This window comes from Hoplias malabaricus, chromosome 17 (assembly GCF_029633855.1).
Source record: "Hoplias malabaricus isolate fHopMal1 chromosome 17, fHopMal1.hap1, whole genome shotgun sequence".
Lineage (NCBI taxonomy): Eukaryota > Metazoa > Chordata > Actinopteri > Characiformes > Erythrinidae > Hoplias > Hoplias malabaricus.
In genome coordinates this window covers 10,681,058-10,693,206 of record NC_089816.1, presented here as the reverse complement: position 1 = coordinate 10,693,206, position 12,149 = coordinate 10,681,058, and the positions used below count along the sequence as shown (strand labels likewise).

Here is a 12,149-nt window from a genome sequence, read left to right as displayed (position 1 = left end):
CCTAAAGTGCTGACTTGAGTTGTCCGAACTCATCGTCTGAGTCTGCAGTCACAGCGCTAGACCTGTGTTTGAGTGACTGCAAATGTTAAAAATTTTAGAGTTAAACAGACTAAAAAAAAATAACAATAAACATTGATTAAAAAAGGCAAAGGACTTAAAGAACAGAGCAAAATGACCTAAAAATCAAGGTCTTTTCTCCTCTTTCCTTACTGCTGTGTTTTCCAGGTTGGGAGTGAACAGTGACCCATTTTAAAGCATCAAATGCTGAAACCCCATCATTCTGAACAGGGCTAATTAGGCAGGGAAATATAGTGCTGTGATGTTTGATCCTTGTTTTATTCTGACCAATGAATTTCACAGGTTTCATTAAGAACCCAGAAAACGGCAAATTTGTGGAAAACAGGTACGTCTCCTTTAATGTTTCTGTGACTTATGAACTGATGTATTCAGTGCGCTCACTGGGGCTCAAGATATCCAAGACCACATCACGCTGGGTCATATTACATTGTTAAAAATACACTGAAATCTTGAAGACAAATGCATGGCCATGACTTCTCATTCAAGCTTCTGAACAAATATTTGCTCAAATGTCAAAATGATGTGCTATATGCATTAGGTTTGTCTTAATAGAAGAAAATCTCCAGCTGTGTTTACCATTATTTCTCTGCCACTGTCAGCAGGATATTGACGATTCACAGTTGTGGGGGGACAATTTGATTTCACACGTGAGCAGAGCTGTGTGTGTTCTGACCAAGGCAGCTCTGGCAGAAATGAGGTGAGGGAGAGGTTTGGTGCAGATAAGCAATTCAGATCCACGGGTACCTGAAAATGGTCTTTTCCTCCAATTGGACGTTGGCACATTTTCCATTTCCCCTGTCACGGCCACATGGCACCATCAGAGATTGAAGCAAACCCAGTGCACAGAACACTATTCAAAACAGTACATCAAGTTTATTTGTTCTCTCAGCAGAGTTGTTAAAATATGTCGTCATTCTTGATGAAGTGCAACAGTAGAAGGCAAACAGGATTCTTTACATGCTAGTTAGTCACTCATACACAACCATGATTTGACTTGGCAACAATTCCAAATAAAACCATACTTGCACTTTGACCTGACAGCGGGCGCTAGCAATACACAGGATTGCCCGAGCAGTAAAAACACGTTCCTTTAAGAAACAGGGAGAGAACGCTAAAACCAAAAAACGTTGGGTTTTACCTTTTCCACAATTCAAGTAGTTTTTGTTTGTCTACAACAAATTCAAGTTCAAACTCAAATACAAGGAGTCCAGATAAAACGGGGAAAGCCGCTCCACAGCTCGGGAGCAGCGTGGACACAGGGATGAGGAAAGCCATTTGTTACTCGGTGACTTGCATCAGCAGTGATTTGACATGAGCTGCTTCACTGACGTGGTCCTGTGTAGCGACCCTCGCTAGATCCTGCTCCGCGGCCTGCACCAAAACTGGGCTTCTGAGCCATGCCCCCTCTGGGAGGTGGACCCCTCGGCCCTCCTATCCTGTCTCGAGGTCCTCCGGGCCCCCTCGGGCGGATGCCTCGCTGGTCTCCTTCACGTGCTGAACGAGTTTTCTTTTCCTCCACGTTCAGGCGCACATCACCTCGAAGCTTGATGGGCTACAATAACAAGGTGAACAATGTTATTTACACATCTCATTTGAATATTTAAACTTTGAACAATTTTGAAATTTGACATACCCTGTTGCTCAGGATCTTCTGCACAGGCTCAGAATCATCAAATACCACAAATCCGAAGTTGGGGAGCTTGCCACCACTGTTGATCCTCAACTCCAGCACTGTGCCGTACTCTGAAAATAGATTGTGTGTGTTTTAACACTGCATCTGATTTCATAAAGGGAGCATGACAGTAATCTGCAAAAAAAAAGTTGGCATTGAAGAACTCACGCTCAAAGAATTCCTTCAGCTCTGCCTTGTCTACATCATGTGGTACATTTCCTACAAACAGCTGCTGGCTGTCAGGATACCTGACCACCCTCCTCACTTCAGAATCCCCGCTCTCACCTTCCCGCACTGCAAACAAACACGCATTCATTATAATTTCAGAACTAAAGACACCTAATCCTACCTATCTGCATTATATAAAAATTTAATTTGGTGGGAAGACCTGCAATTTGTTTAGTGAGGACAGAGGAAGGGTATTACTGAGCAGAAAACATGCTGCAGGCACTGACACTTCATACTGGGAAATTTTTAAATTAAGTTGCCAGGGAAAAAGCCATTCAAGTGTGGGTCTTTTGTAATTACTTTGATTAAAACTCCCTAATTACCTCCCCTAAGGGTGCCCTCCTTTCAAAAGCTGGAAAAAGTCAGATGCACTCTCCACCACAGATTCAGGTACTGTCTACAATGTCAAAAACTGTGCATTTTAATTGTGAAGGAGAGGAAGGGAGTGGGGGGTTGGCTATGGAATATGTAAAGCAGTCAGTTATCAGTACAGTCATGTGGCCAAACGGCTCTTTTGTAAACGTGGAGGTATTGGATGATACAAAAATCTACCAGTGCCCTATACTTGAGATTGCCTTCATAGAGCAGAAATTTGAAGTCACATCATCCAATGCTTTTCAGCCATGACTAATACAATCAGTGCTTACAAGACACTAAGAAATATATTCTGAACTTATGCATGTATACACCACTTAATACCACCTGGCCTAGTAGCTCTCTGTGCTGGAGGGGGTCCTGGTCTTTGGTCACGCGGTCGCTGGTCTCTTTGAGGTCTCTGTGCTGGGGTCTGAGCTTCTGTTTTTACTTCCACACGGGGCTGCATTAATAATACACCATTAATTCATGGGTTATAGATAATTTCCAAACAAAAACAAAGCCAAGTCTAAATAACTACTTTCAATAATACTTATTAGCACCTGTTAATAACCTCAGTCAAAGAGGTCAACTAAAAGTGACCTGAAAAGCTGTCGGGCAGCATACCTGAGTTGCTGGGGCTTTGACCACATGAGGGGGAATTCCTGAAGGGGGCACCAATCCTCCTTGGGGGAGATTCTTACTGGTGACCAAAGCCCACGAGAAAGGCTGAAGGACGACAAAAAAAGGGGGGAGGGGAAAAAATAAATTAATTACATAAAACAAAATAAAAATCACACCTCATCCTTTTATTTTAACCAATAACCTGATAGACAAAATCAATGCCACTTTACAGAGATTAACTAAAATGTCACAAGTATAGCAGTCTGAATTTGCCCTGTTGCAGCAATGCTTGAGTGTATTTAAGCCATTTTTCTGCAAGCAATTATAATATGAATGTGGGCCCACCCGGTTGTCCTCTGGCGCAGCAGGTGCAGGATCAGCCGGTGTGGGCGAGGAGGGGGCTCTCTGGATCTTCTCCACAGGATGTGGTTCTGCCAGACTGACTGGCTCCTGTTTCACCTCCACTATAGCAGGCTCAGGCTCCGGCTCTGCCTCTGGCTCCACCTGGGGCTCTGGCGTTACTACCACCTCCTCCTGAGGGGCCTCTGGGTCTGGGCTGAAACAGTGCATACACTGAATATTGTACCAAATCATCATTTGAGAAAATATACAATAATTTCTCTCACATAGACACACACACTTGCACATGTAGTACCCGATCAATTGAAAGAACTTAATAAACCAAAAAAAAAAAAAAGGTGCATTGTAAATTGAATTACTACAATTAACATATATTTAGAAATTGTAGCATTTTTAGGGTTAGATCTGCCTCTACAGTTCCCCCTCAGGCCCAAGTCTGCTACAGGCACAGATGAAAAGCATGAGAGGAGTGTCATCAGGGGTGGAAAGACTAGCTTGGCATAGTGTGACAAGGCTCTATACTTCAGTAACGAGTTATACCACAGTATGCAAATCAGTGAGCCAGTTTTGAGAGACACCCCAATGATGCTATTTTCATGCCATGCTCATAAATGAACAGTCTCCACTAGCATTTTTTCCTGCCCAATTCCACAGTATCATATTGTCTATTCACCATGTGGGCATTTCTCTGCAATTATGGAAATTAAACAATGCAGCCACGCCGCCCCCCACCCCCAAGTTTAACAAGAGGCAGAGCTGGTGAAGTTATTACAAATGTAATCCACCAGCCTTAACTATCCTAGGGGGTTTAGAAATAACAAATGCGAAGAGAAAGAGTCAGTACCAAGGTGTCTGTTCATAGAACGCTGCAGTCTCTTCCTGTGGCACCTCTGGCGAGTTCACCCTCTCCTCCAGTTCTTCCACATCTTCTTCAGACTCTGCAAAGACAAGAGATAAGTGAAGCAGTCTGCAATGCACCAAGGCAGCTTACATTCAAGGCTTTTTTAAACAATATTTGATTTACTCACCCTCAGGAGGTTCAGAGTCTGAATCCCCAAATACCTCATCCTGATAGCGGAAAATGTCATTGTGTACGTAAAATTTGTTTGCAACTGTCCCCTACAATGGATGACAAACAGTCCATTAGGTGATTAGCATAAGATAGTTGCCAAAAACAAAATAATCAAATTATTAAAATAATTAAATATACGTGCATGTACCTCAGGTGCCAAAACAAAAGTCTGCATGAATTTCCTCATAGGCTGCATGTTGTTGGACAACTCTCCCATCACCTGCACCACAACACCCTCATTTAAGGTCGCATGGGCATCAACATGTCTGATTTTAGTGTGACAGTCCCGGAAGCTCAGTGCCATGACCTTTTTATGAATTTCCTGCAGAAGGAAATGACAAATGTCAAACTAGCTACTAAAAATAGTCAAAATATTTTTAGAACCAGTGCAATGTTTCAGATAATGCATAAATCAATTCTATGATAAGATGGTGTCTAAACCCAATAGTTTTTAATATGGTAAAATAAAAATGGTCTTAAAAATGTTTCTTGTTAATGTTACAGCAGAAGCATGCAAATTATTCCACTTCCTGTTATTATTCTAGTGGAAATTACTAGGTACACAGTGAAATAGCGACCCTTTATTTATTTATTCATTTATTTTTAAATCTTAGAAATCTGCAGATTGCGAGTTAGCTTGCTTAACACACACACACACACACACACACACAGAAATGATAAGCTGTACTCTTGCATGTACGAGCACTACAAATAACGAAGATAAATACATACCGACTGTCCATAGACCGCCTCTGCTGGCTTGCCATTGTTGTCCATGCCTCCATGCACATAAGAGGAGTTTTTACCATAAAACCTATAAATTCAGAGCAAGATAATCATGTCTTACTTTAAGTAATTTTCTTTTGTTCAAAGCATTTTCACCTAGAGTGCACTTATTTTATTTTAACTCTTAATTCATTAGTTCTTGGAAATACTATAAAGTCATTAACAACCATCACCCACTTGACACAGTTTAGCATAATGAAGCATGGACATTTAATCACGATCTGGAGTATTTTCTATATGGCTTGAAAACAGTAAACTCTTAATTATTTGTGTGTGTCTGGAGGGGGGGTGGGGTAGTTATTTATAGCATCTTACCTGTGCAGATAATCAGGAGCCTGGTTCAGAAGGGTGTAATACTGTCGGACAAACTCTCGCCCGACAAGCTGGGCACTTGGCTTCTCCATCACCATTTCTTTGGTCAGCTGGTTTCAACTGAAAGCGAATGACGAGTAAAATACACACATTAGACCAAACCAAAAGCCACCTGTTTCACTGCATTTATAAGTAGATCCAAGAGATTAAGATGGAGGCGCATGTACTGTTCCCGGATTAAATAACAGTTTGGTTGTCGCTAAGCGTGTTTATCAGTAAACTTTGTCTCCAATAGCAGCGAACGGCACACCCTTTATTCATGGGCGGCGTTGATCAGTTGGTTAACCGTGAGCCGCTCTTTCTCTCTGAAGCAGGCCCCATGTGACACACGCACACAGCGATGCCTCTTTACCAGTTTAGGGCTCGCTTTGTTACAAGAAAACCGACCTTATCGGCGGCCAGCAATGGGATTATTGACATATGAACCGTTCTAGCTGTTAATACGACGGGTATCGTCTCCTAAGTTTATTACCGGATACTTCTAACGGCAAGTACGCATATAAGCACGTGTTCACCATTATTTCAGATTAGCTTCCGTGCTAGCTAACAAGGTACTGGACCCTGAAATGTAGACCATATAAAATATAACTGTTGGCACGTGTTTAACTATATTTTACATAAATTAACACCAAAAAAAATAATAATAATCTGCTGATTAGCTAATTAGTTTCCTATTAATGCAATTTCCACCTTAAAATGGTGCGGCGTTTCCATTGGGGGCCGGCGGCCCGATTTAAGGTGGAATGGAAAAATGGAATACACCTGGCGGATATAACGACAATTTCGGCTTCGTCCATAAAACTACTGTGTGCAGAGTAAATAATATAATCAATATCAACTCAAACCCCTGCCTTTATTTCAGCGTTATTCGTTTTCTGAGAGTTTCCGGAGCCTCGCTATCGCTACCCGATTAGTGAAGGAGTCTTGGGCTGTGTATCAAACGGCCCCTTGCTCCCTGCCTAGTGCTCCAACACAGACTTGACAATAACGACTCCGGGGCGTACGTCTAACAAAAAGAGCCTTTTAGACTCTGTAAATTTCTTCATTGGACACAATTTGTCGTCGCTAAAATGTTATGCTTCGTGTGAAGATAAGTATTTTCTGCAAACACACGCTGTTTTCAGTAAATCTTAATTAGTGAAATTACGTAATAAATCCCACAAAGTAACAGGACGAGTTTGAACAATTAAAATTAATTTAACTTATTTAGAAATATAGTATGATAAACTTAAACGACGTTCTGTAAATCAACGGTAGCTCCGCGAACCGAGGACCATGAGCTAGCTCAGTAGCAGCTGCTAAGGTGGCTACCGTTAGCCACATAACAGGATTCAATAAATTACAACATTTATTCGATATTTAAACAGATTCCTGAGAATATTTTATTCGGAAATCCTGTTCAGGCCTCTTACCCGGAGGGAAGCGTCCTGTTCTTGGAGTAGAAGGCTGTAGCCGGGTTTATGTAATCTCCGGGTGCAGTGAACGGCAGCGCGTGCTCCGCCGGTTTCAAATTCGCTTTGACTGCGGCTCCGGCAGCGCCGCACGCGCTTAATGGAGACCAATAGACCCGCGGCTCGGAGGGCAGCGCACCAATCAGGGAGCAGAAGAGTAAACGAACCCCCGGATTAACCAGTCAGATTGTACCTTGCTGAATCCCCCTTGCGCTGTGGTGTAAAAGCACGGTCGGTGGTCCTTCTGGAGGGGCTTGGATTAATAGCGCTGATTGGTTCAGCTAGAAAGGATCCTAGTTTTCTGTCGTACCGTGATTTACGAGGCGTTCCACATTATATATGATCACACTGCTGTAACGCAAAGGCAATGTCTCTTTTTATTAAAAAACACGCACTATTTAGTGTACCGTGTGATGTTACAATTAAGAGGTCTTAATGTATAATCTAATCCACTAGGGATTTTGGGCCCCTGTCAGTCCTAACTCCCCCCTCCCTCCAATAAAAGCAATCATCATTCATTCATCTACCTTCTGGCTTGAGCCCAGGATCTCAAGCCCCTGGAGATGGTAGCAAAATTTCCTGTAGCGCCACCTTTCCATCCTAAAAGCAATTGTGGTACAAAAAGCAAGATTTGTGGATAAATAACATACATACCATAATGTTAAACGTTACTGTTCTATAAAACTCTGTAATCTAATACATCCTACTGCTTGTAATCTCAGTTTTTATAGCCAGTCATTCTACCTGAAAACCTTATATCTCCAAATTGTTGTTTTCTTTTTACATTTTCTATAGCATTTTGCAGATGTTCAGAACCACATGGACTTAAAATTCTAATCATGAAAAAGAGAGAGGTGGGCAATTTAGTGTTAAGGTTTTGCCCAAGAAATAGCATGGTGTGTTTCCCCGACTAGAAACTTAACCCTGGTGTTAATCACTACACTAATATATTTACATTATACTAAACTGCAACTGGAAAGCCCAGCATGCCAGAGGAGAATGCTAAAACATCTTTCACATCAGCCCAAAAACACTTGTACTGCCCATCATTTTGCTTGTGTATGGGGGAGAGGGAAGCCATTGTACCCATCCAGAAAGCAACGTTAATAGTGCACTCTAGGCCTTGGATGGTTGGCGATAAATCCAGCAGCAATCTCTCAACACTAGCCAGCACCTAGACCGCTTCACAACTTTGAATCCCAGAAACAAGGAACTAATTAATCCAGCTCCTGCCTTTGTGTTTTTATTTGTCCAAAAGTGGAGTCAAATATACCTCAAACATTATCAGAAATTATTTGTCATTGTGGGTGACATTACCATAATTTCATAATAAAGATTAAACAACTTTTGAATGATTATAATAAGTCATTAGGAGTGATCAAATGTGGTTGTTATAATATAAAAACAGATTTGCTGTGTTACTCCACTGATTCTTAATCCTTCTCCTGGGGATCCACTATTCCTTGCCTCATCACACCTGGTCCAGCTCATGAAAGGCTTGATAATTAGCTGATGAGTTTTATGTGTGCAAGCTTAATGTGAGTTTTGTGTGTGATGCGACAGTGGAGAGCTGAAATTTTGCAAAGCACTGAGTTCCCAGGTGCAGAACTAAGAAACACTAGATTATATGACTCTTCTATGTTATATGACTCTTCTACTCTTCTTCTATTATATGACTATAAGCTCTTCTCTGCTATATAATATGATAATAGCAGGATTAGGATACATGATAATGTAATCATGAAGTAAGATACATGTACCAGGAGAGGCACAATAGAATATATAATCTTGTGCATAACACCAGGGGTAGTCAGAAACCCTTGTACACCTATATCATCCAGTCAGGTGGCACGGTGGCGCAACAGTCACACAGCTCCAGAGTGAGTGTTTGGAGTTTGGTGTGTTTCCCCCGTCCAGGTGGGCTTCCTCCCAGGTTTCCTCCCACGGTCCAAAAACACATGTTGGTAGGTGGATTGGTGACTCAGAAGTGTCCATACTTGTGAGTGTCTCGCCCTGTGATGGATGGGTGCCCACTCCAGGGTGTGTTTCCACTTTTCACCCAATAATTCTGGGTACGCTCCGGACCCACCGTGGCCCTGAATTGGATAAGCAGTTACAGACAATGAATTAATTAATTAATCATCCTGTGAAAGATATGCTGTTAGTTGCTGCACATAAATAATCTAGTGACAGCCCCTTAGTGTATGCTAATTTAAAACTATTTTTCAGCTTATATAACAGCTTATATTCCTGATAAGGAATAATCAGACATTTTCTAAAATGATTCTCCTTTACACAATGAAACAGCCACTATACTTACAGCCAGTGTAAGCCTGGATGTATCAGAGATTCTGTTCTAAAATGATTTGAAAGCTGGCGCTCCACATGTATGGAGTCAAATAAGGGTCAAAAAGATTTTGAGTTTGTAAAACAATTCTCACAAATGTAACAGATTTTAATGGGAAAGCTTTAGCTGGACCAATCAGATCGCGAGGTTTGTTTAACCAATCAGAACACTTATTTGTTGCTGTCAACCATAGCGCTTTTTCACCAAAAGAACTCTGGTTCTTGAACCGGTTATGTTCCTGATTCTTGGAACCTTGGTTCTTTCCATTGAACTGCAACATTTCTACACGTTTAGAGGGGGACCAGGAAAACGTCATGGGCGGTGGGACGCTGTGGTCGAGTTCAGAGGCGTCCTGCTGACCTTGTGAATAGCAGAGAAAGGTATCCCAGAGCTCAGCGCTTCAAATACAGTGTTATCGCCCAGTGGAGCTTGACAGGGTCATTTACAACGTTTCATATAAAACAATAATAGGAAAAAAACACGGCCCGTTTTTATGTGTCTCTGGTGCAGTTAGGCACGATGCCATGCGCGTTGGTCAGAGCTGCGGCTCTTGGTTACGTTTCTCCGCTGTCCGTAGAAACGCGACGGTTCACTGGAAAGAACCAAGGTTCCAAGAATCAGGAACAGGACCGGTTCAAGAACCGGAGTCCATTTTGTGGAAAAGCGCTATGGCTGACAGCAACAAATCAATGGTCTTATTGGTTAAACAAACCTTGCGATCTGATTGGTCCAGCTAAAGCTTTCCTATTGGTCCATCAATTGGCCGTCAAAACAGGGTCTTAAATCTGCAACTGCAAAGAGATTCGCACACGCAGCAGAGAAGGCGAATGTGTGGATTTTTTCCACCTCATTCAAAAACTCCCACTGTCACATTTGGAACCTTAAAAGGTTTGCTCTTACACATTTTAAGTAGTGTGAGAACTCCATACACATGTGAGCGACCCACTCAATGGAGCATAAACCTGCTCATTCAGGGATTGCAAAGCAGTTTAAAGTTTAATAAACATCATGTCACATGAGTTGCATATTATAAATACAAAATAAAAATAAATATATAAATAAAACTTTTTCTATAACTATATTAAAAATAATTTACTGTTGTGTTAAAAGTAATTTGCTTCATTAAGACATTATTTAATAGAGGGATATTAGCAAATATTAACCCATGGAAGCTGTTAAATAAGTTGTGACACATCTGAATGTTTTGAATTTGCTCAATGACTAAAACCTTTCGACAGTCTTGTTTAAAAAGAATAAGAACAGAAAAAAAACTATAAATCATGTGGGAATATTTTAAATATCAATAATTGAGGTGCTGTGGCAAGGGACACCGGAGAGTTGACATTTTTTACATCTGCATAAGGAGAGTGAAGACAGCTAGATTTTTTTATTGTGTTGTTTCAGTGTCTGCAAACTACATAAAACATGATGAAAGCCATTTTGAAAAGATTATTCCATGTTTATCTCACTGACCGAAAAGTATGATTAGAGTGTAATTATTTTAGTGGCCAGTATGGTGGCGCTACAGGTAGTTTTGTTGCCACACAACACCATGGTTCTGAGAATGTGGGTTCAAATCCCACATCAGGTCACTGTCTGTGAGGAGCTTGATGTGTTCTCCCTGTGTCTGTGTGGGTTTCCTCTCACAGTCCAAAAACTGTGTCTGTGTTGGTTTGTGGATTGGCTATTTGAAAAGCTTCCATAGGTGTATGTGCCCTGTGATGGACTGGTACCCTGTCTGTGTTCCTGCCTTGCGCTCAATGATTCCAGTAGGCTCTGAAACTAATATAAACCTCAGCGATAAAATGATTACAGAAAATTAATAAATTATTACAGTTTCTACTTTGAATTATACAATCATGCATTTTAGATGTTTAGTTGCAGAGTCCCAGCAGGCAAACCCTGACAAGTGAATTATGCATACTTGAGATTTTGGAACTGCTCTACATATTGAGATTTGTAACAAAATTATTGTTTGTTGTAATCTATCATATGACATAAGTGCAGCAGATTGATATTAGGTGTAGAAAGGACTCTAGTGCTTGTTAAAAATGCCTGTGATTCTCTGGATGGATGGATAAGATGGATATTATTCACAGTACTGGTACTGGAAAACTACTGGGCAGAATAGTTTATTAGTTTCCCAGCAATGGAAATAAGCTCTTGTAATTAGCTGGCAGTATATATTAGGTGAGTGGGAGTGGGATAAAATTAAATGTGCAGGTTCATGGTATTCCTGATTTTTATTACTGAGGAACACAGGTGAAATACGTACACTTATACCAACATATATGAGCAAACAAGCCTTTTGATCAGCTGTTGTGTTGTGTCAGACCAGGATAACACACTGCTGTGCAGGTGTGCCAAAAGACTGCCTTCAACAATGGTTATAGAAGGTGTCTGCCCACTAGGGGGCGCCACGTCCCATTTAGGTGGACATAGGACAGGCTACTGAAAAGAAAGCCATCAGATTTTAACTAAAGACCAGCTAGACAGCCATTGTTTTTTATCCTTTTCTCTTTCTTTTTTAATTTTATTACGTGTTCAAGTTTAATTATGAATAACTAATGATCATTTGTACTACTAGGCTATTAGGTTGTTTAGCACCTAGCTAAGCCTACTTCTAGCCTAACTAACACTAGCTTAACCCAATTCCGCAATATTCTATAACAACTATACTTTGAATAAACATATGAATAAACACATGTTCCTGATTTCCGTCATGGAATTCGACATGTTATCTGCTTTGGATGGCTTGTGGGAGGACTGGAAACTTGAGGTTTTCTCCTCCTCCTTGTCTGTTGT

At 41.1% G+C, this 12,149-nt stretch overlaps 1 protein-coding gene across 2 annotated transcripts; it reads right to left on the bottom strand.

Annotated features, from left to right (window-relative positions):
- Positions 1 to 411: 411 nt before the first annotated feature.
- Positions 412 to 7,199, bottom strand: g3bp1 (GTPase activating protein (SH3 domain) binding protein 1). 2 transcript variants are annotated; one of them, XM_066649813.1, is made up of 12 exons: positions 6,398 to 6,522; positions 5,490 to 5,606; positions 5,121 to 5,202; positions 4,537 to 4,710; positions 4,345 to 4,435; positions 4,161 to 4,254; positions 3,302 to 3,512; positions 2,960 to 3,061; positions 2,681 to 2,795; positions 1,919 to 2,044; positions 1,712 to 1,821; positions 412 to 1,630 (listed from the first exon to the last, which is right to left on the bottom strand). In XM_066649813.1, the coding sequence occupies exons 2-12, from the start codon at positions 5,582 to 5,584 to the stop codon at positions 1,400 to 1,402; spliced, it is 1,431 nt and encodes a 476-aa protein (XP_066505910.1). In that variant the 5' UTR covers positions 5,585 to 5,606; positions 6,398 to 6,522; the 3' UTR covers positions 412 to 1,399. The 2 variants fall into 2 exon arrangements, with proteins under 2 accessions (XP_066505910.1, XP_066505909.1); XM_066649812.1 differs by lacking the exon at positions 6,398 to 6,522 and adding an exon at positions 6,959 to 7,199 and having other exon boundaries at positions 413 to 1,630.
- Positions 7,200 to 12,149: the final 4,950 nt, after the last annotated feature.

Coding starts and splice junctions, on each gene's coding strand:
- g3bp1 (XM_066649812.1), bottom strand. CDS start 5,584: ATGGTGATGGAGAAGCCAAGTGCCCAGCTTGTCGGGCGAGAGTTTGTC. Junction 4,711..5,120: donor AGGCGGTCTATGGACAGTCG/GTATGTATTTAT, acceptor TTCCTTCTGCAG/GAAATTCATAAAAAGGTCAT. Junction 3,513..4,160: donor TTCTATGAACAGACACCTTG/GTACTGACTCTT, acceptor GCACTGTTTCAG/CCCAGACCCAGAGGCCCCTC.